General features: G+C 40.1%; 1 protein-coding gene and 1 pseudogene across 4 annotated transcripts in view; both read right to left on the reverse strand.

Moving 5' to 3' along the window:
* The window catches only part of cbfb (core-binding factor subunit beta), a 44,947-nt gene extending 21,603 nt beyond the window's left edge, over nucleotides 1–23,344 (reverse strand). Inside the window, exons 1-3 of one of the 4 annotated variants that reach the window (XM_049575103.1) lie at nucleotides 22,738–23,344; nucleotides 22,021–22,107; nucleotides 15,820–15,936 (exon numbers count right to left, since the gene is read on the reverse strand). In XM_049575103.1, coding sequence (XP_049431060.1) covers nucleotides 15,820–15,936; nucleotides 22,021–22,107; nucleotides 22,738–22,815 — 282 coding nt within the window. In that variant the 5' untranslated portion in view covers nucleotides 22,816–23,344. The remainder of the gene's footprint in view (nucleotides 1–15,819; nucleotides 15,937–22,020; nucleotides 22,108–22,737) is intronic. The other 3 variants (XM_049575102.1, XM_049575105.1, XM_049575104.1) reach the window with 3 other exon arrangements.
* LOC125887275 (uncharacterized) overlaps nucleotides 1–23,707 on the reverse strand; it is a 753,166-nt pseudogene that overhangs the window by 125,539 nt on the left and 603,920 nt on the right.

The raw sequence follows: 23,707 nt of genomic DNA on the forward strand, positions 1-23,707 counted from the left end.
ATCACATTTTTGTGGACAGTCCGCTGCATCACATGTTTCTGAGACATGCTCAGAAGATTGCAAAATATCATAACTGAAATTTAGGGGATTTTAGTGTTTTAGCTTCAGCTGAAGGATTTCATTGTTCAAAATCGTTCGACCACCCAGTGAGATCAAAGTCCTTTGTAAAGCCTGTGGATGAAATATAAAACTTTTTTTGTGTTTCTGAATTATTAACTTTTGGCAGTTGCAAAGATTTTACCTGACAACAGCCACCAGCTGCAGCCTCGTGATTCACAGTGTATCGTGTTCGCAGTTGTTCATTAGTGAATGTGGGAATTCCTCAGCACAGTTTTCTTACTTTCTTCCATTTTAACCCAAAACCACTGCTGAGCAAAGACCTGAACACACACTGATACAGCCAGCCTTCAGTTGGCGAATCAAATCTCTCCCTTTTGATCTAAACCTCTCCGAGCTACTGTAAGTGCTTAATACACTGTGTGAGTGTGTTGGCAGACAGTGTGTGACGCAGATGTAGAGGGATGTGTTGGCACAGTGCCTCTCATTCAGCCTGGTGCCAACCATCTAGTCAGCACAACTGCCCACTGCTGCACACACACACACACACACACACACACCACACAGATAGAGCAGTGCCCACGAGGTGTGTGAACACAATGGGCATCTGTGTTTTCAGCCTCGTGAGATGTGGCAGTCTGTCTCTCCCACACACACACACACACACACACACACACACACACACACACGCACACATGCACGCACGCGCACACACACACACACACACACACACACACACACACATTCAAATAAACAACATAAATACTTGCCTCTTTTGATTCCTCCGGGACTCCATCTCCATCACCTCCACTATTACTGGCTGTCTTTCTTTGTTTTTGAAAGATATAGTGAGAGTATGTGCATTTTTCTACTTCACTTCTCAATGTGTGTGTGTGTGTGTGTGTGTGTGTGTGTGTGTGTGTGTTTATGTGATTTAGTGCAGTAATTATGCTATTATCTAGAAGAATGTTGCATCAGTGACTGTCAGAGTGCCTGGGAGGCTGTTACATCCAAACAGTCAACATCAGTGTGTGTGTGTGTGTGTGTGTGTGTGTGTGTGTGTGTGTGTGTATGTGAGTCAGAAGCCAGTCACAGACAACTCATGCTCTCTCAGCCTCTTTCTTTCTTTCTTTCTTTCTTTCTTTCTTTCTTTCTTTCTTTCTTTCTTTCGTTCTTCCTCCCTTGTTTCCTTATATCTAATACCATCTCTCATCACCCTCTTTTTTGTCTCTGATAAGAATATTGAGCAAAAACAGAAGAAAAAAAGAGCATCAGGATAGCTGCCAGGACAATATGGCATTCAAGTTCATATCACATTAATCATTGCTGATTCATGCTCCCTCTCCTCAGCACACTAACACACACACACTGACACACAGTGCCTCTTTCACAGCCAACAACAAAGACATGATAGCTCTTCTGAACATGATGTCATGCTGTCATTTCTGGCAGTTGAAATAAAAGAGAAGGTAAAACAGAAAAGAAAGATCATAAAGGTAAGAAGAGAGAGTCAACATGTTTCATGTATTATATTACTCAAACTATTCTCTATTCTGGTAGGGCTGCATTATATTGACAGATAATCACCTTTGGATTTGAATTGCCATTACAATATAAATTGCAGAGCGTCACACAGAAAAGTTTAGAGTAAACATGAAACAAATAAAATTAGGCCATGTCCACACATATGTATATGGGTATATGTGAAAACATATCTTGTTCTATGCATTTTGGCCTTGTGTCCACACACCGACTAGAGCGTGTGGGCTGTTATCTCCTTTGGGAGGTGTCACAAATCAGGAGACATTTCTTCAGCTAAAAATCAGGCATCCAGGTTATGGTAGTCTTAAGTGCTATATCGTAGGCAACTGGACTTGCTTGCGTTTCTTGAAGACGTTTTGCCTCTCATCCAAGAAGCTTCTTCAGTTCCAGTTACCAGTCATTTAGAACTGAAGAAGCTTATTGGATGAGAGGCAAAACGTCTTCAAGAAACACAAGCAAGTCCAGTTGCCTACGATATAGCACTTACGGCCTTTTTATATGTTCATTTCTTTTTAAATGTACAGGTGTCAGAATGCACTTTGATGGTCACTGCCCCAGGTAGCCTTCTGGTAATAGCTTTTTTAAGGCTTTTGATTGGCTAACATCTTCTTCTTTATCTTCTCTGTGTGGCTTTAGGGTTAGGGATTTATCACCACCTGTTGGTTTGGCATTTTCTTGACAGCGCCTCAATGAGTTTTTGCACTTTCATTTAGATTAAGATTTTCTTTTTTATAACAGTGCATGTGTGAATGGGATTTTTTTTTTGTTCAGAACAAAGGAAGGGAAACCCCGTTTTCAAAATTACCCATGTCCGTATAGGCCTGAGAAAAATTTATTGTATGATGATTATACCGCAATACGATGTCTCAAAGGAGTCTCTTATAACGTAAATTGAGCCTCACATGAACTGGATACATATGATACAGATCATATAAGGGGTGGGGGACAAGGATAAACGTTAAAGAGCGAGCCACATAGAGAGAGCAATGAGAGAGATGAATGGAAAGCACAAGAGAGAGAGAGAGGGAGGGAAAGAGGAAGAAAAGTGTGTGTATGTGTGTGTGTCAGGTGTGCCAGCAGCCGGTGGAGATAAAGCACGTTACTGGCCTTCTGTTCCTAAACCCACTCTGAATACAGCCTAACGTCTATTGACCTATTGTCTGACACACACACACACACACACACACACACACACACACCTGCTAAAGCAACAGAAGTATAATAGTACAGTACTCTCCACTACATGATCACTTTCTCTTCCTCTGCTTTCCCACCCTGTAATTAAATAAAAAGCTGCAAAACAACATGGGAGACACACATCACACACTTGGTGACAACCACGTCATTAAGGCTGATGTCAAATATGTTGTTTACTTCCAAAGAGCAGGAGCCAGATGTTAAAGGAACATAACATACTATCGTCTTCTAGAAATCAAATTGCCTGTGTTATTTTCATTTCATTTTTTTTAATATTCAGTGTTCCTTTTGTCCTCTCTGTGGACAAACTGAGCTGAAAGCAAACTTTAACAAGGCATCGTGATTCACATCTCATTTCTTCAGTTCCATCAGTTGTTTCATGTTCAAAATTAAAATACTGAAGACTTTTGTCAGGTCATATGTTTTCTATTGCAAAGTAATTGCTCACTGGTTCACTGGCAGTTTGTATTTCCATTGTGAGTTGAGTGACTTGGCCCCAGCCCCCTCTGCATCTCTAACCGCCTGTAGACACATACTGTGCATCACTACAATGCAAAGTCCTCTCTGTGTGCACCAAAGGGCTCAGAAACCACTGTTTGTTCCTATTGCGTTCATAAGCATGGAAATATCATGCAAATCCACACAAAGGCTGCAGATAGAGTTACAAAACCAGAGAGACAAAGAGAGAGAGATTCGCAAAGATCATATAATTCAACTTTTAATAGGCAGAAATAAATAAAAATTAAATTACAAAAAACAAAAATCATGTCGTCTGTTCCTTTTTATTAATACAGAATGAATCAATTTTTTGACTGCTTGTGTGTCCCGTCTCGTGCTTCAAGTCAGCATTGACTTTTTCAGTATTTAACCAAAACCACCATCATAATAATCATGCTTCAGTTGCCTGGAGTGAATACTGTAGGAAAAAGAAGTAAAACATGTAGGCAGTGACAGTGAAGTTCTGCAGATGAACACGGTACTAACATATCCTTGTTAATTATTTCCCTAAGCCCTCTTTGTGCCTAATCAACTTTGACCTTTCTTCTAACCTGACCTTAACCAGGTGTTGCTGTTGTTTCAAAAACCCCAAGGTAGTCACACAGCCGAATCGACATCTGCATAAAAAGTGTGAGCAGGGAGGGCACGTTATGTGTGCAACCCACCCCCTGGCGATTTCAAAAGCAGCTTGCAGCAGTTAGCAGCTAACTCAAAAAAGAACAGCAATCAAAAATGTTGACAAACTGGGGAGACAATTAAGTCTGGGAGCTCCTTACCATCAGAGCACAGGACAAATTCAGCTACCAGTTAACAGTTGTGTTGGGCAGTAATATGTTACAGTAATTATATTACTTCTTCCAGTAACAAGTAGTGTAACTAATTACTAACACAATTTCAGTCATAATTTTACAGTTACCCAAAAACCACATAACTCATTACAACCTTACTTTTGTTATCACCCCAATAATGACATTAAGAACAACAATTAATCACATTAGTAGATATGTTTTTGTAATTGTGGCTCTGCACAGGCATCATAAAGCATCAAGCTAATTTGGAAGATGGAAACACTCACCCTAAGCAGCTGGAAATATTCCCATTACTTAGAATTTGTCAGGAAAAAAGATGCCAAGGACACTACTGCTGCAGGTAGTGGTACTAAAACTCTTTCCACTGCAAAAAAACAACACGTCCTCAAACTGTCCTCCTTAGCTGCGGAGGACAGTTGTAGCACTACACTGGCTAAACATGTGCTTGTGGCGGGATATGTGGTGGATTCACTCTTTATCTTTCAGACAGATCCTTAGGAAAATAGGCTATGGGTCACAGGCAACAGAAGACCCCCTAAGTATAAAAAGAGAAAAAAAAGAAAGAAAAAAGAAAAATTTTACACTATGGATCCTTACCTACACTTACCAGCAATCTCGACATCCACACAGAGGCACACAAGAAGTCTGAATTTTGAGATACGCAATTACCAGTTTTGTGAGGTGTAATGGAAATGTAATATAATGAGTAGTGTAAAGAATTACTGTTGGTAGGAGTAATAAGTAATTATATAACTTTTAAAAAGAGTAATGAGAAATGAGTAATGTATTATATTTTTAAGCTCAGCCCTGTATAACAGAGATTGTAAATGATTGTTATTGCCATGTAATTTCTCCACTAATCCTAAATTCAGCAGTTTGATCCCCTGCTGCTCCAGCTATTGAACCCAAAATTTCTCCGATTGGCTGTCCCATCAGTGTATGAATGTGTATAAGTTCAGTAGCAAGTAGCACCTGTGTGTGTGTGTGTGTGTGTGTGTGTGTGTGTGTGTGTGTGTGTGTGTGTGTGTGTGTGAACATGACATGTAGTTTTTGTAGCACTTTGAGTGGTCGAAATACTAGAAAGGTGCTACACAATTGCAGGTCAATTTACCATTATTGTTTAGGGGCGCTGCCTGACATGTCACACTACACACTGATGCTGTTACATGTCACACCTGCTATCTAAAATCACACACTGGAGTGGGTGGCATTATGCCGACATTGTTTGGTTCTGTATAAAAAGGCTCCGTAATAAAGGGTCTTTGTCGCAGCCGTATTGTAGCATCTCTGCGTAAAAAGGGATAAGGAGAAGAGGAGCAGGCTGTCCACTTATGTTTAAATACCTGAGGGGACATCAGACACTGTAAGTACAAAAAAACAAGTTCAGAAACACAAACACACACACACACACACACACACACACAAACGTGTAATCCAGGTGAGAAGGGTTGCATTTTTCAGTCCAGCTCAGCAAACACTTACTGGAAGAGAAGGACTAAGAATAGAGAAATGGAGCTGACACACACATGCTGGATTTCACACCAGACTGACCTCTCTCTCTACAGTTTTCTACCCGAACCTCTGTTGGTTTTTTTTGTTTTGTTTTGTTTTTTGTTTTGTTTTATTACCATACACACACACACACACACACACACACACACACACACTCGCGTGTTCTGCCTCCACCTTGTAGGCATAAATGCACTCAGACAGAGATTCGGTCAAACACAGACATGATGCCAACATAAAACACTGGGACACACACAAAGAGCATATAAACAGAGGACCCTGTCTGTGCCTGTGCTGCAATGCATTATGGGAATGGGTGTGGTCATTGATCTAAGGCCTGGAGCAAGATATATGAAACCCTGTGGGAGGAGACCTCAACGGTACTCTGTGTGTGTGTGCGTGTGTGTGCGTGTGTGTGTGTGTGTGTGTGTGTGTGTGTGTACAGGGAAGAGGTTTTGTGGTGCATTAATGTCTCTAAACAGGGAGACTCCGACTGTCTGTGAGGCTCCGAAGAAAGTTCACTTATACTGATTTAAATGAAACAAGCTTCATTAAAGTGTACTAAACAATCAGTCAGGATGTACAAGATGTAAAACACAACAGCACACACACACACACACACACACACACACACACACACACACACACACAACGTACAGACTCTCGGATGCAGAGCAGCAGTAGCAGAGGGAACCAATTAGTGGTCTGGCTTTGATGATGTCACTGACAAGTCACGCACCGGTGGCACAGCTTCCGTTCAGAGGGTAACATAACACCACACACTGTGCACAGAGTGCACATACACAACAACACACACACTTAATGCTGATATGCATGTGACAGAGGAAGAATCATGGAGGCTTAAAGCTGATGACTAAATTAGAGGGCAACAGAGGTGTCAGATAAGAAATGATTTTAAACGATTTGGGTGTGTATGTGCGTGTGTGTGAGGAAGAGAGAGAGAGAGAGAGAGAGAGAGAGAGGGGGGGGGGGGAGCAAGTACTTTTTAATTTGGGGGGATGCAGGCATGGTACATGTAACCAGATCTATTGACAGAATAAATGGGAAACATGCCTGGAGGATGAAATTGAAATATATCAGCATTCTGTATACTACTAAGAATAAGGAAAACTCTAAATTTCTCTCTGTCTTTACCCTGAAAGTTGAGAAACTCAAACAGACAAGGACAAATACACAGACTTGAATACACAGCTGAAATATCTGACAGAGGTAGTCATATTGGCATCTTTAAACACTGACTGAACGTGGTGCTTTCCAGAGACTGGACTGATGTACGGCTGTGGGAGGATCTGAATAGTCACCACATCATAATCTGCTATAGTCTGTAAACCAGAACATCTTGCACCCATTACACTGTACAGTCTGGGTTTAGCATAGATTGCCTTGGAAGTGTTGACCTTCTACAAACAATGATACTGTTCAACTTCTGTGTGTCCTGTTTTGGGATATGATAGATGTGCTTTAGCTTTTACGTATAAAAATTCTAATTTTCTAATGACTGTCCAGTTCTTTGGCGTCTGCACAGTTCGGCTAAAGTTGTAGTTTTTTTCTAGGTGTGGGGTTGCAGCACTGCACAGGTACAATAAAATATTTACACAGTTCACCAACACCTGTGTCCATATTTGCTAAATGTTCTATTGACTCCTATTAATCTGAAACAACTTTTATCCACTAGGACAATAATGGAATCTCATGTGGGATGAAGGTTTCAAGACCAGAGAGGAAGTAGGAAATAAATGTTGGAGAGTGCATTTAAGGGCCAGTGTGTGGTATTTTCATAACAGGAACAAGTCTCTGCAGCTACACTAACAGAAGGGTGAGGTTAAAAACTTCTTTCAGCTAAATGCTAATAATATGTTCATCATTACAATGCAACTTACAGATGTTTAGCAGGTATAATGTTCACCATGTTTATCACATTAGCATGTTACCATGCTAACATTTGTTAAACAGTACAGCTGAGGATGATCATAATGTTGTTCCTTTCGCAAAGTATTGGACAACTAAAAGTTTTGACCTGACAATGGAGTTGGATGAATTATCGAATTTACTGCAATTAGTTCTGAGAGGAACATGAATCTCTGTGCCAGATTTCTAAGTGCTAAAAAAATAGAATTACTGCCTTGCAGTTGAATACCTCCACAAACCAAACAGTTCACAAGGCTTCAAATATGAATGCTGCTGAAAAACAGGCTTGTATTATTATTATAGAACATGGGTGGCTGTGGCTGAGGTAGAGTGAGTCATGCACTAATGTAAAGATTGGCTGTTCAATCCCTAGCTCCATCAACCCACATGTGTGAATGTGTGAATTGAGTAGCAGCTGGCACCTTGTAAGGTTGCCTCGGCCACCACTGTCAATGTAACGATAAAGCATTTGAGTGATTGATAAACTACAAAGTAGGGGTGCAGGAAAAAATCGATACAGCATAGTATTGCGATATTTTTGTGTGGCTATATTGTATCATCACTCAGTGCCAAGCCTAGGCGTTTCTAGCCCATTTTTCAGGTGCTTAAGCACCCCTAAATTGAATCCCAGCACCCCTAACGTTTGAGAGATTTTTTTTTTATTATTATTTTTTACTGCATGTCCTTTTTTAACAAGCTAGAAAAGTGTGAAAACCATACAGTACTTGGTTGAAACGTAATATTTTAACAACAAAATTACAGTCCATTTATTATTTACATGGATGCTTCACACACACCTTCAACCCAGCAGCACAGAAGATCTACACAATCAGCACAGATTCAACGTGGGTGCCCACGATTAGTGTCACCTAGTAGGTATCTGACCAAATGTCTACCCTTCTGTTCCTGAGTTATCATGTTAAATAATGGCGAGAAAAGTGGAATCATTATGATGTCACAATGTAGTTGACCTATGACCCTTTGGATAGAAAATGTCATCACTTCATCATTTTATCCTGTCAGACATATGTGTGAAATTTCATCATAACTAGCACATGACTCCTTCAGTTATAGCCAAAAACATGTATTGTGACATCACAGTGATATTGACCTTTGGCCACCAATTTCTAGTCAGTTCATTGGTAAGTCCCTTTAGGGACATTTGTGCCAAATCTCAGGAAATTCCCTCAAGGCATTCTTGAGATATTACATTCACGAGAATGAGACAGATGCAAGGTCACAGTGACCTTGACCGTTGACCACCAAAATCTTTCACTTTACTTTCTCATCAAGCCTCAGGGGATGTTTCAGCCAAATTTGAAGAAATTCCCTTGAGATGTTCTTTAAAATATCACGTTAACGAGAATGGAATGTATTTATGTACAGACAGACGGATGGACAGACAACCCGAAAACATAACACCAGTGCCGAGGCATAAATTATATATATAAAAAAAGACATTGTGTGAATATATATAAAATGGTTTGAGAATGAATGAATCCCTACCCATGTGTGTTTGAGCTCCTCCCTGACAGTCCACCCTCCACCATCATGTAACTGACAGAGTCGCCTGCTTCTCATTTAGCCCCCCCCCCCACCCCCCCACCCCCCAACCACTAATCTCTGTCTGTCTCTTTTCACTCTTTTCTCTTTGTTTAAGGTTTTGTTTACTGTTTATATGTTTGTGTGTTATATTGCGTGTATAGATATGTGTGTGTAAGGCTAAGCAGTCAGTCTGGCGCCACCGTCTCATCAGCATGCAGGAGTAGTGTGCACACACAGACACACACACATATAGAGAAACAACCTTCAACAGTGAAACTTGCTGATTAATTCCTGTGGTTTCAACCTCGTCTAAAGTCACATCCTCAGATATGACTTTTCCACCAGCAAACGGTTGCTACTGGAGCCAGTTTCCAGTTTCCGAACCAAATCCCACCATGCTCCAAGTGTTCATGACCGAAAAACAGTTTGGGGGCAGAATAACTGCTCAGCTGAGGCCTCGTCACCCAGACACTTTAGTGAAAATGTAATGGGAGAGTAATGAAAATGAGCAATAACTCCTGCTGAGCTGCTGTCAAGTTAATAAATGTAACATGTTTCATCAGCAGCACTCCACATTAAGCACACTCCAAATATATTTGGTTCATAGTTGGCTAAAAACTTGAGGTTTCAAACAGCCAGTTAACCAGAAACTGCTACCTACATTTTTAGGGTGTGACACAGCATCCAGATTAACTGCATGCATTACATTTTTATGCAATCACACACACACACACACACACACACACACACACAGGAGGTGGTTAGGCAAGCTGGATGGATGGAGTGTGGGACAGGAAGGAAGGAAAGACCAGTATGTGCTTTACCTAAAGACACAAGAAGCATGGCAGTTTCTCCACACAAAGGAAACCACAAACAAAACACGCTGGATGACAAGAAATGGATGAATGAATGAAGGGGAGGCAATATGGAAACATTCAAATTGGTCGGTGGTCATAGATTCAACGAACAAACAAATTCAAAACCTTTTACCAACAAGGGGGGCATGCATGTGAAGAACCATGGGAGGTGCAGAGAGTTTAGGTTAAGTTAGAGAAGTATTTTTTAAAGGAAAATGTATCTCAGTGACAATAAAAGTAATGCCAAAAAAATTAGGACATCACAGTATGGCACAGTATGTAGGGCTACAGCAGAAATTTCAGGGGGGAAAAAAACGATGAAGTTCATCAATAATCCTAAAAGATGAACAATCCAATTTCTAAAAGGAATTTGAACCGTCTTCTATCCTTGAGAATCATCAGCAACTGAATGTAAACACTCTAAAATAAGCTGTTTGTTGTTGTAATGGCTGCCAGTAAGCCAGCTGCTGATGCTACAGTTCATGGCCAGGACTGGGTTAATGCTTGCTAGCAAGTTAGCAGCTAACGCTAAAATTAACCTCGTCCACAGCTGGCTCCCATTAGCCTGCAACGACACTGAGCGCCTTCTACTCTTTCTCTCTGTCTTTCAAACACTCACACCACACCACACCACACACACACACACACACACACACACACACACACACACACACACACAATATTCAGTCGCCAAGTTTAACCTGGCTGTGCTATCCTTTTGGTTTGGCACCATCTGTGTTTGGAAATGAAGGCGGGAGAGAGGCAAGGAATGGAGGGGGAGAGCGGATGGAGGGAGGACAGAAGTGAGTGAAGGAAGGGAGGATAAAAAGAGGGATTGGGGGATGTATGGTGGGAAGCAAAAAAAAAAACACAAGGAAGAGAAAGAGGTAAAGGGGAGGGAGGAGACAGTAGTGTGGATGTTCATATAAAATGCCACAAGAATAACAAACCCAGGAAAAAAGAAGGGAAGCTGAACGAAAGAAAATATGTAGGGAAAAAGTAATAAAAATAAAGCAAGAGGGGCAAAAACAGTAAGCTCGTACTCCGGTCTGAATCATACTTCATGAGCTACTGTCTCAATCTTTTTTACTCTTCAGTTAGTACTGTACACGATACCTGTCATAACAATTACTTTTGCTGGACAATTTATTTTGTCCAAGAAATTGTTAAAACAATATTATTGTCATTTCGAGACCATTTTATGGCACTGATATAATGATAATAGCATAATAATGCATAACAATGAAACTACACCCTTTCAAAGGGTGTCCTTAAGAACATTCAGACATTGGAATTGAAACATGAAAACAAATTCACATATTTTTTAAAAAGTCATAAATACTGGTATATAAAGAGTAACAAAGTATAAAACTGTAGTACCTTTAGAGGAGAAGCCCAAAATGATGGTTTGAAACTTTCGCATCCAATAAAATTTACCTAAAGTCACCTAAAATGCCTATCCAAAGTATAGTATTAGGTGGAAAACACAATGAGGCCAAATCATGAAGGCTTATATAGTTAGAATTCAAAGTAGAGTAGTAGTAGCACTTTCGAATAAAGAGGGTAAACTAATGTACTGAATGTATGAATATGAGTGAAATTTGTTTGCCTTTTGTTTATCATTTGTGCACATTTAAAACAGTCTGTGGTGACAGTAAGGGTTTAAAATCTGCCATGGAGCATCGAAGTGTCAAAGACTACAAGACCAATAATCCTCGGGTAAGGTCGGTCAGTCGCTGGCTCTTTAAATACCTCTTAACTACAGGTAATGTGTTCCCTCTGCTCAGGCCCTGGTTGGCTATCAAGGCCATAGCAACAGCACTGGAAGCTCCTATTGGCTCAAGTGAGTTGTCAGTTGAAATGCCAATAGTGCGCCTCCATGTTGAGATATGCCAGTCATTTTGTTTACATGCAAGACAGAGAAATTATGAATAATATGTAAATAATTATGAACGTTTGAAATGATGTAATGGACATAATAATGTGTGTGGACTCAATATTTTGCTGGATTTAGATCATCTGGACTATTGTCATTGTGTGGAAAATGAAATGGGAGCTGTGTTTCAGTCAGAATAATATGGATCTATGGATTATGATAACACTTCATAGGTGAGTTATAACTGTTTGATTGTTTTTTGCTTGATCAGCATTTATACTGACCTTGCTGTGGTGACTGTATCTGGAAATGGTCAGCATTAATGGCACTGCGAGGAGTGTAGCTTTTGAACAATATGACATGTGAGTAGACGACTTAAACAACAACAAATTTAGCTGTTGTTTTACTTATCATAGTCTTTAAAAATCACCTAAGGAGGGCCCACTGGCGGGCCATTGGACATATAAGAATTTTAATACAAAATTTGGCCAACAAAAACAAAACCAAGCAAGGCCTCTTGCGACTAACAGACAAGCTTAGCAAAGCTCTGGGAACTCCATAGTTACTTCCGTAATTCGGCCGGTGCGCTGCAGTCGGCTCCCGGGGATGGACAACCTGGGAGCTGGGCAGTTTGTTGGCGCATTTATGGAGTGGAGGATGAACCTTTTGGAGGGTAAAACTTCAAATGACCAAACTTTTTGACTCATTTTGTTTTTTAAGTATTGCTTTATTTGTCTTGGCGAGGGTGGAGAGAAAAAAAAAAAGAAAAGGAACACCATGCTTCTTATTATGGCATCATGTTGGCTAAAATGTTGGTGACATAATTATGTAAACAAGCACACATGTAAACACAAATGGCAATATCGAGGTCAGCAAAATGATCGAGGTCATGTCCATATATTAGTTAATAACGTAATTATCATTACAGGCCTACTGTGCACCTACTGACTGAGGTTAGCAAACTTGATCACTCTGTTATTCACATTTATGTTCAACGTTGTAGTATATAGCTATTAGATATTAATCTCTTTCTTTGTGTGTTTTATGAAGTAGTATGTCTTCCATGAAGTAAATAATATTTACTAAACTGTTTCAGGCTCTCAAGAACATTTTGGAAGCAATAAAAACCTACTGCAGGAGAAATACTATCACCAAGCGTGTGTGTGTGTGTGTGTGTGTGTGTGTGTGTGTGTGCGCGCGCGCGTGCGTGCGCGTGTAGTTTAGCTGTGACAGTAATTAAGAGAAGTTGCAACGTACACAAGATCTCTGCCTTGGCCTGACAGTTGTTCTACTGGGAGGTCCGACAGGATCGGAGGGCGGAGTGTGTGTGCATGTGTGTCTGTGTATGCGTGTGCATGTGTATGAAATGAAAGCTGGAATCCTGGTATGGGAACACAGCAGAAAATGTACACTCAGTACACAATTAAAGGCTCCGGATTGGAACGACTGAGTAAAAGTTGTCCACTTTCTTCTAAACAATACGTCTTTTCACAGTGTTGCACTCAGAAAACCACACTCGCCTGTCCTTTTTTATATGAGTGGAATATAAATGAATATTACATAAAAGTAAAAAGTGAAACCTTATACTTGTGTCTTTTGTTGGAGCTGCATGAAAAGAGTGTTTCAGATCTGGAGTAACTTATGTGAGTTGCTATGCTGGTATATCATGACATGTTTTGAATATGGATGAAAAGAGCAGACTGTCAGCACATTTATCAGTATCCTCAGAAGTGTGTGTGTGTGTGTGTGTGTGTGTGTGTGTGTGTGAGAGAGAGAGAGAGAGAGAGAGAGAGAGCGAGCTCTCGGCCCCAGTTCTACAGAACCACTGTGAAACTGCTTTACATTGACAACTCCTAACCTCATTAAAACTTCATAGATCTGTGAGCACCGTTGAGATGACAAAGAAGAGGGTGTCGTCTTACACACACACATGCGCCCGACCACACACTCTATGTCGTTGCCATACACATGCATACAGTCTCTTTCCCTCTTTGTCTGACACACACACCACATCTAAAACTCTTCTGCAAAACACCCATCAACACAAGCACACGCACACACTGTTCCCAACCATCAGGGCACTTGTGTTAAATAATTAACAGTGAGATTAGTCCGTCAGCCTTGGGGCATGGAGGTCCATTGATTCCCCAGAATGCATTTTTAATGAGCCGCCAGCCAGCATTCATTTCAGCTGGCCAGTGTCCGTGGAGGGCTCTCTGACACACATACACACTCGCACACAGACACAAAGTCCAGGCTTAGCGCCAGGGGAGACAATTAACATACACATAAACACAACAGCAGCAGCACCGCTGCACTGTACAGTGGATATCACCTTGACAACAGCAGCAGACTAACATCTTCTAAGCTCTTTAAGTTGTTTAACTTTGATCTTGATCAAATGCGAGCATCAGCTTGTTGTGTGATAAGAAGCTCAGCAGTGATTAAACCTGTGTAAGTACGTTTGGTGGATGGTTCAATACAGCGGGCATCGTTTGAAGAGCACTGCAGACCAGTAAATACCCAGCACTCACTGGTTTAAAGGCTAAACTTTGAACAACAGGGAACTGATTACAGACTTAGCCCTTGAATTTGTCTTTGCTGACCCATGCACAACCTGACACACAAATCAATCTGTAATCTGTCAAGGGCTGCTGGCTTGTACATGTTAGATGTAAATTTACACAACCTAACTATCCAACATATTCAGGAGGATGAGACTCAGCACAGGCATTTATAAATTCACATGAATTTTTTGGGCTTTGTGTGGGTGTCTGGACTGTCATTTTCGTTTCATGAAATAAAAAAGGAAGAGAAAGTCGGACTGAGCAGACATAGATGTATGTGTTTCTCCATTTTTTTCTGTTTAAGTTTCACATTGTCATGTGTGTCAACAATGTCGGATGAGTCAAGGGCACATGATTAAAGCAAATCCAAAATCAGAGATTGTGTCCAGAATTGTTTAAGATGCATTTTGGACACATTTAATCAGATAACAGAGAGTCTCACCATTTGTAAGACCGTATGACCTTTGCAATAGGTGCAAAGCAAGAGAGAGAAGTATGTGTGTGTGTGTGTGTGTGTGTGTGTGTGTGTGTGTGCGTGTGTGTGTGTATGTGTGCACACATGCTCGTGTGTGTAGGCCTGTCAAGGTATCTACATTTGTTTGACGACATATATTATTCCAGAAATAATTTTGAATAACAATATTATTGTAATTAAGACCATTTTATGTCACTGACCTTGAAGACATTTGAATATGGAAAAGTAATTGAAAAAATTAACACCTGTTTATATATACTATAAAGTATTTATAAAATTATACTATCTCTATAGGGAGAGTCCAAAATTATTCAGCTTGAGGCTTAATAAAAGATTTGGCCAATAGAATCAAAACTAAGTAATGCCTCTTGTGACTAATATACACGCCTAGCAATGGTCCGGGAGCACTGCAGTTACCTCCATGTGCTGCAGTTGGCTCCTGGGGATGGACGGCCAGGTAGTCGGGCCATTTGCTGATGGATTTACAGAGCGGAGGATGAAGCTGTGGAGGCTAAAACTACAAACAACTGACTTTTTGGCTTGTTGCCGGGGGTAAGCAAGCTAACAACTATTAGGACTGTGCCTCTTCCACTCCAAAAGTGCAGCTGCAGGCTACCGGTAGGCTACGCTGTGTCGTCTTTGAAGTGTTCTTTATTTCTCTTTGCACTTGCACAGGTAGGCGGGAGTGGAGAGAAAAAAGGGAGAATCGCCTTGCACAAGTCTTATGATTGACAGCGAAAATCCTGCTGTTTATTCTGGCATCATGTTGGCTTAAATGTTGGTGACATTTTTATGTAAACAAACACATGTAAACACAGCAGGGAATATCAAGATCAGCAAAATGATCAAGGTCATGTCCAGATAAATGTATGAAAAGTCAGTAATGTTAACTGTTGTGACAGGCCAGTGTGTGTATGTGTGATTGAGGGAGAGGGTGGATATCTTGCACTTGTCCTACCTTTCCTGTCTCTCTCTCGAAGTCGACATACTCCCTTGTAGGAACTTGCCTCTGATCTCCGTGCTGATTGGCTGGAAAGAACTGGAGAGATAGGTTGGTGCCTGTAGCTACAAAAGCCTGGAGAAACAGAGAGAGAAAGAGAGCATGATGCCAGTCAGCATTACACAAATTTCACCAGAATTTTAGCTCTGGTTTGGGCTCCACCAACTCCTAAGAAAAATATCTTCTTGTTTATTTCTTGTCCTGTCGTTTCATTCTGTCAGGTAGTGTGCAGTTGCTTGTCTGAGCTGCTCAGTCTCATATGGTACAGTAATACGGTTGTTGAGGAGAGCTGTGAGAGTACAGTCTATGTACAGTTGGAGAACGGAAACATTGAGCTAAAAGAGGCTAAAAATGCTGCATAAAGCTGCGGAGTAGGGTGTGATTTATTTGGATCAGCACAACGAATGTTCATCTCACATTACATTTTATGAATAGTAAAACAACTTTCCACTGTTTTTACATGTCAACTCAGTTTACTATCATGAGGAATATTACAGAGCATGCAGAAACAGCTGTTTTATGTTCTTTGTGGTTCTGGAGGAGCTTTGACAAGTTTGAGAAAATCCCTAAAGAGACATCACCCATTTATTCTTTAACTTAGGCCAAGGGAGTACATATTTATTGGGGACTTCACATTTCTGACAGAAAGTGGAGACTGGAGACAAAACTGGAGGCGCAGAGTTTGGAAACAATCGATCGAAACAAGGATGTTCTCGAGTTGCATTATTGAAATTCAAGCATTCTTCAAAACGTAAAACCTTTCAGTTTACAATAACATAAAACTAAGAAAAGCCATGAATCCCCATATTTCTAAAATATGAGGCTTGAATATGTTCATTTTGCCTTTTTTTTCTTAAAATACAAGTATTATAAAAATAGCTGCAGTGGTTCTTTTATTATTCTGTTTTTTTCCACAACGCCCCCAAATTGATAAAAGTAAACATTGGGAGTGCCCCTTTAATATCAAAAACAGAAGTTCCAGTACTGTAGATTCTAACACATTTCAGTGCAAGATTAAGTTTTGAAATTCAAATTTGAAGTACAGGCAGTTATCGTGATTTCATAGGAATGTTTCCAGAGGGTCGTTGCAGAAGTTTGAACAGCAGACTGTTCGATCAAGTTTAAATGTCTTATTTGGGTTTAAGTCTGGAAGAGTTTAAGTTTGACAGACTGCATCACAATTGTTCTTTTTCTCCTTTATTTAAACTTGTCTGCCCTCAGTCTCTCTTTGCTCTCCTTTCAGAACAAAAGCACAAAGTGAACCACTGCTCCCCACACACACACATAATCACATCATACTGGAGCTTTCCTCATTTTTTCATTTCTGTAAAATGGTTTCTTGCTCTAACGGGAGGCATTCCTATCAAGATAAACACACACACACTCACACTTATGCACACACGCATAACAGAAATAAAATGAAAATCAATAGAATGCATTTCTCTGTTGCAGTCAGAAAGCGATGAATTACAGCAGGCGAGGCAGAAAATCAAGTTAGAAAATGTCTGTTTTTTATGTGCATCAGTGTGTGTCTATCTGTTGTCTTCGTGTGTGTGTGTGTGTGTGTGTGTGTGTGTGTGTGTTATGTTTGCTGAGACAGATCAATACTAATGGCATTAGGGCTGCGACTGAGCTGGAAGCATATGAATTATGCACCCTGTCAAATGTGTCCCTCATCAGAGAGCAAGGGAGAAAAAGTGAATGAAAGAGAAGAAGGAGAGAACAACAGAGAGTGGAAGAGAGGGAAATAAAGGGAGGAGAAAGCTGAAAATGACTAAGTGCGTACATGGACACACACAGAGAAAAAAGTCATACACACACATACACACACGCACACTCAGAAACGAGAGCTCAAAGAACACCCGAGTCATCATTTCTGCTGTATTTGAAGTGTTGGATTACAACCATCTGATACTCATTTGCTGCCTACTACTGCGGGAGGAAAAAAAAGAGGGAAGGAGAGGCAAAGAGAGGAGAGAGATGGAGGGAAACTGAGAGACAAAGGATGAAAGAGAAAAAGAGGGGGAGGCAGAAAGAAATGGAGGAAATGAGAAAGGGGGAGAGAAATTAAGGGAAACAGGACGACGGTGGTAAAGGCAGCGTGATGAATGTAAAGAAAGTCAGACAGAGAGAAAGAGAGGAAATGAATAAAGACAAAGAAGAGCAGGGCAAATGAAATAAAAGAAAGTAAACAGCAGAAAGAGAGAGACAGAGAGACGGGAGAGGAGAGGGCAGGATGAAAATCAATAGTAGTTGAGAAAGCGACTCATCTCTAATGAGCTGAGCTGAAGATAATTTACTTTGAATTATTGTCCCATTTATCAGATCAATCCTGAACAGTTTAGTGTCGCCCTGTGATTCCTTGTGTGTGTGTGTGTGTGTGTGTGTGTGTGTGTGTGATGGAACTCACAATTTTACATGACATGTATATGGTAAAAATAATGTGTAAAATAAGCCTGTAATTTTAATAAATAACAACAAATAACATAAAAGGTTTGTATTTATTGCATCTCAAGATGTGTTACATGTTGTTTTTCTTATTGATCAAATATATTCTATCATTATCTGTTAACGTGCAAATACATAAAAGGCATATTTTATTTTTGTTATTAAATTAACTACACCCAATAAAGAATACAAGCAAAGTGGAAATACATAAAAAAGTAAAATATCAAACAGTTGGAATACATTAATTTAATACTGTACATGAGTATTAAGTGTTTGTCTTTTATTTTTGCCCACTTTATAATGTCTTTTATTTATTTAACCATGTTATTTATTTAACCCTAACCCTGTAAACAATAATTTGTTGTAAACTGAAATGTAAAATAAATACCACTTTTTTGAAATTACCAGTAAGTGAAATAAAAAACTTTCCTTATGTGGAGGTTACATTTTTGACTGAGCAAAATTTTTACAACACTGTTTAAGTGGATGAGGAATTTTAAAGATCCCTTACAGACATGTTTTCTAAAAATGCCAAAAAGGAATGTCTGGAATTATATTTTGCATCTTTTTCCACAAAACAAAGAAAAGAAATTACATTACATTTAAGAGAAAAATTCTCTGTGTATGTTCAGTGGAAGTTTCAAGTTTCCACATTACATTTGTCTCATTTTGAGCCACGATTGCTGCCAAACTAGTTGTGATGTCACAACGTGCACGTCTTAAACTCAGATTTAAGTTGGGCACAAAGAATCTTTCCCCTCCGGCACATTAATGTTGAAACAGCCTTCTAATGCCAAACGCTGTACAGACATCATCCTGCACAGTGAAGACCACACAGTGAAGTTACAATAAACAAAACACTATTTTGACTGGGTGGGGACTTTAAACATTACATAAATCCAGTATCATCCTAATAAATCGCCCACCGTTGACAGTTTGTTTGTTTTCTGCTCTGTCTCATCTATAAAAAGCAGTCCTTCACAGCACGTTCGAGTCTCATTGTGTCGGCTACTCGTTCACACTGACCATGAAAATAGCAGGAGGTCTTTAGCGGCGTCTGGCCGATAGATAAATCAGCGACATGATGTCACAGCTGCCATCAAACCATTAAAACCGTGGCCATCAATTCTCGCAGAAGAGGCTTATAAATACAGTGAGGACAGACAGACAGACGGACGCATCATGTCCCACTAAAAGACGGTAAAACTAGATGCACCCCCTGCCCCCTCTCTCTCCTGCGATGATGGCAGCATGTTTGTGAAAAATACCTCCAGGGTGACTAAGACAGCAGAAGTTGCCCCGTGCATGTGTGTTTGTGTGTGTGAGCAGCCTAAAGGATTTCCACCTCACTTCACCTTTTGCTGAGGGCACGATTAAATAGGAAGTTTTAAACAGACTTCACACTGTAAGCACACAGTAATTACATAATGAGAAGATGAATGTGACTTGCTTTGAAGTTATAAACTGCTCATCACAAACACTACACACAGTCATTTTTGAAAGAAAACAAAAAAAGGTCACATGGGTTCAGTGGCACTTGTGGAGGAAACTTAGCTCACCACAGCAGAGTAGGGAAGACATGAGAACGTGTTCGTAGAGGACGTTTATCTCCTGGCTGTGCTACTGCGCAGATTAAGAACCTATTAACAACCTATAATAAGTATAAACCAGCTATAATATTAAAATGCTGTTAACATGTGTACGAGTATTAATAATCCAGTAGTAATGATATATAAAAACAGAATCACGACAGAGACCATATTCCCTGCACAGTGCACACTCTACTTTTATCTTTTAAGTACATTTTGAATGCAGGATTCTTACGTATAACAGACAATATTTTACACTGTGGTGTTGTAACACTGTGGACATTTCATTAGACAAAAGAGCTCTACTTGGTTTTGTGACGAAACAATTGGACATCTGATCAGATGCATTTGAAGACGTGGCTAGAGAGAAGTGCGGTTTGTAGATGGAGGGAGACACTGTGACACAAACTATCTCTTACTGCAACAACTATCCACCAGCTGCTCCTCCATAGATGAAAATGAGGAGAAACACTGCAGATGTATAATCCACTTCAAGACAACACCACAACTAATGACAGACCACAGACCTGAAACAGCACAAGAGCTCAAACAATAACAAGGCTGATAATTATTTTAATGACTGATTCATCTGCAGATTATTTTCTGGATTCACTGTTTGATCTAATAGAAGAAAATAAATAAAAATGTATGTCACGATTTCCTAAAACTACAGGTGGGATCAAGTCATTGTTGTGAAAATCACAAGTCTCAGGTCTTTGCACTCAAGTCCCAAGTCCAAAACTTTGAGTTTTCCAGTCTTAAACAAGTCATAACGCACTCTCCAAATTTCATACCATCATAACAACATGGTAATACTGTATCAAATTCACAAAACAGCACAAATGCTTTTTAAAATTTAGTATTTATTTGTTAAAACAAGTTTATTAAAACATGTGCAACTGAATTAAAAGTAGTGCTGATATTGCACTTTCAAAGCATATAACCAGTACCACACTAGAATGAATCTTGTATGTTTCTGAGCTGTTGTGTATTTATCATATCTCATATTTGAAAATTGCCTTTATCTTCCCAAATTTGTCAGGCATTTTCTGTATGACCGTTCCTTCTCTTTATGTTTTATGTCTAAAAGAAATAAAAAGATTGACATTAGCATAGGTTAATTCGGGAAATGAATTGATTCAAGGCACACTTTTTAAATAACACACTTTTTAATTGTTGGACTGGGGGAAGGTACCAAGTATTTTTCAAATCAATATGCTCAAGTCCAAGTGAAGTCACGAGTCATTGGTGTGTAAGTCCAAGTCAAGTTTCAAGTCTTTTTTGATGTGTCTTGAGTCCACACCTCTGCCAAAAACCTGCTGTGACATCTTCAGGATGTTTGCTTTGTTAGATGAAAACCCCAAAGATATTCAGTTTCTGTCGCATTAGACAAAGAAAAGCAGCAAATCCTCACAATGACAAAGCTGACAGAACAAAATTGTTTTTTACAGAGAAAAATGCATGAATCAATTATCCAAATTGTTGCTAACTGATCAACAGTTTTAGCTCTGAACAAAAATGAATCATTTTAAGCACAGTCATATTCAACAGGACTGCATTCCATTATTGGACATCACACAGGTGTTTTGATCTTTCTGTTCACTTGCTGTACGTCATTCACTACATGTTTACCTTTTATACCAAAATTAGACATGACAGGTAATATTTACTTAAGGTGAGCAATTTTAGGCCCTAAATTACAGCCCTTGGTGTGTTGTAACCATAATGCACCTGAGTGATAACCCGCGTTAATGTGTGCGTCTACCAAAACAAAGCTGAGACGATGATGCAGCTGCAGAATTTAGAGGCAAGAAGTCATGAGCCGGTAAGTGAAGTTAAGCCTGGTGGGTCTGCATGTCTGATAACACGTCTACTTCCTCGTGCAGGGACGCATCAAAACATCGGCACACACATGCAATGTGTGTGTGGTGTATCTACACTGCTGCTGCACAAAGTGTTCTCATAATGAGAGTTCATTTGTCTGTTTAAATGGAGGCTGTCTTGAGATTAATGCTCACTACTGAGGGTTTGTAAGTTTCTTTCATAGTTAGATAGATAGATAGATCTTGTTTTCGAGGAGATGCCAAAGAATAAAAGAATATATTTAGTTTTGTACACTCACTATTTCTGACCGTCCGTCCCTGCAGGCATTCTGGAAGCGAGCTTGTCTCTCCTCATGGGGTCGGTCCCTGAACCCAGTGTATTTAATCTGCAATGAAAAGGAAACACAAACCTTAAACACCACATACATATACTCACATGTGTAGTAATATACTTTGAGTATATGCTGCATGTGTTTGATTTGGACTAGGAAACACTCCATATGGGGCTTTTTGACAGTGAATGGCGATGCTCATTGCCAGCAGCAGGCGAAGCTGTAATTTGAAGATAAGCCACAGGAATTTTGATTTAAGGCAAAAGGCATCAGCCTTTGTCTCCGCTATCAATCAAATATACTAAAAAACAGGGAAAGAGTAATACTTTTTTTATACAATTCTTTTCAATTGTTTTTAGTATTAAATAAACAAAAAAGTAAAGAGTTAAACATAATTCAAGAATTAAAAGTCTAAAATTTGAATTTCAGAAGGTCAGAGGTAGAAGTGAAACAACTTATTGCACTATTGTAGACTATCATTCTTTTGCTGTTTTGGATTGTATTCAGCTGTAGGTTGTGTAACACTTAAGTAATTAAATTAATTTAAGCATGAGGCTTAAAATAATTCGTCCCGCCAGCATGCCTTTCTCCCCTAACGAGCCTCTTCTTCTCTGTCTTTATTTCCGCCGTCTAACAGAATGGACTCAGTGTGTGTATGTGTGTGTAGACACGCAGCAGACTCACCTCACACTCCCTGCTCAACTTGCGGAAAAACTCCTCATTCTCAAACTTGCTCCTCTGGTCCGGGACTACCCGCGGCATCTTCTCCAACACTTTCCGGCCTCTGGACTTTGACTGTGTGAGCCTCTCCTCCGCCTTTTATTATCCCGCACCGTCAAACTTCAACTGCTCGTCTCACCGTCCGTCCCTCACTCTGCCTCTCTTTCTCTCACTTCTCTTCCGTGTCTGTGTGTTTTTCTCTATGTGTGTGTGTGTGTGTGTGTGTGTGGAGCAATGTGCTCTCTGACTGCTGGCCTCTGTGATTCAGACTGCTGATGATCTGCCTCTTGACTGCGGCTCCTGCGCGCTACGGGTCGCCTCTGGCTCCAAATGGCTCTTATTGGGTGACCCACCGCGATAGATAAAGCTCAATTTGACCGTGTGTCTCTCCCTCTCTCCCTCCCTCCCTCTCTTTCTCTCTTGACGAGCGTCTGGTCTCAAGCAAGTGGCAACAAACGAGCGCTCTCTGTCTGTGTCTCAGCTCTACCTGCAACTTTCAAGTGCTCCTCCCCAGTGGGCCTGCCGATGGTTCGCGCATTCAGGACATTTGGGACACAAATAATGCATGTAACACATGTAAGTAAAGCCTATAATGCGACGGCTTAAGTTATGGCACAGAGCTGTGTTCTGCTCTGATACCAGATGAGGAAATATCTGCCTGGCGTGTAGCCTAATTTACATTTTTTTAATCCACCTACCGGTCAAAAGTTGTAGCTGTTACAGCATCATAAAAAAAAACCCATAATGATACTTGTTGTATTCTTCAAACCTGCGTTAATCTTAGGCCTATATAAATAGACATTGGAAAAAAACGTGCAAACAATAATTAAAAACATGTATCATCATGTAATACAACAGCACAGGTGTGTCACAGTTCCCAGCATTTGTTGCAACAAACCTCTTTAATCTAGTTTCTTGTTCTTTGTAACACTGT

Source organism: Epinephelus fuscoguttatus, linkage group LG4 (genome assembly GCF_011397635.1).
Source record: "Epinephelus fuscoguttatus linkage group LG4, E.fuscoguttatus.final_Chr_v1".
NCBI classification, from domain to species: Eukaryota; Metazoa; Chordata; class Actinopteri; order Perciformes; family Serranidae; genus Epinephelus; species Epinephelus fuscoguttatus.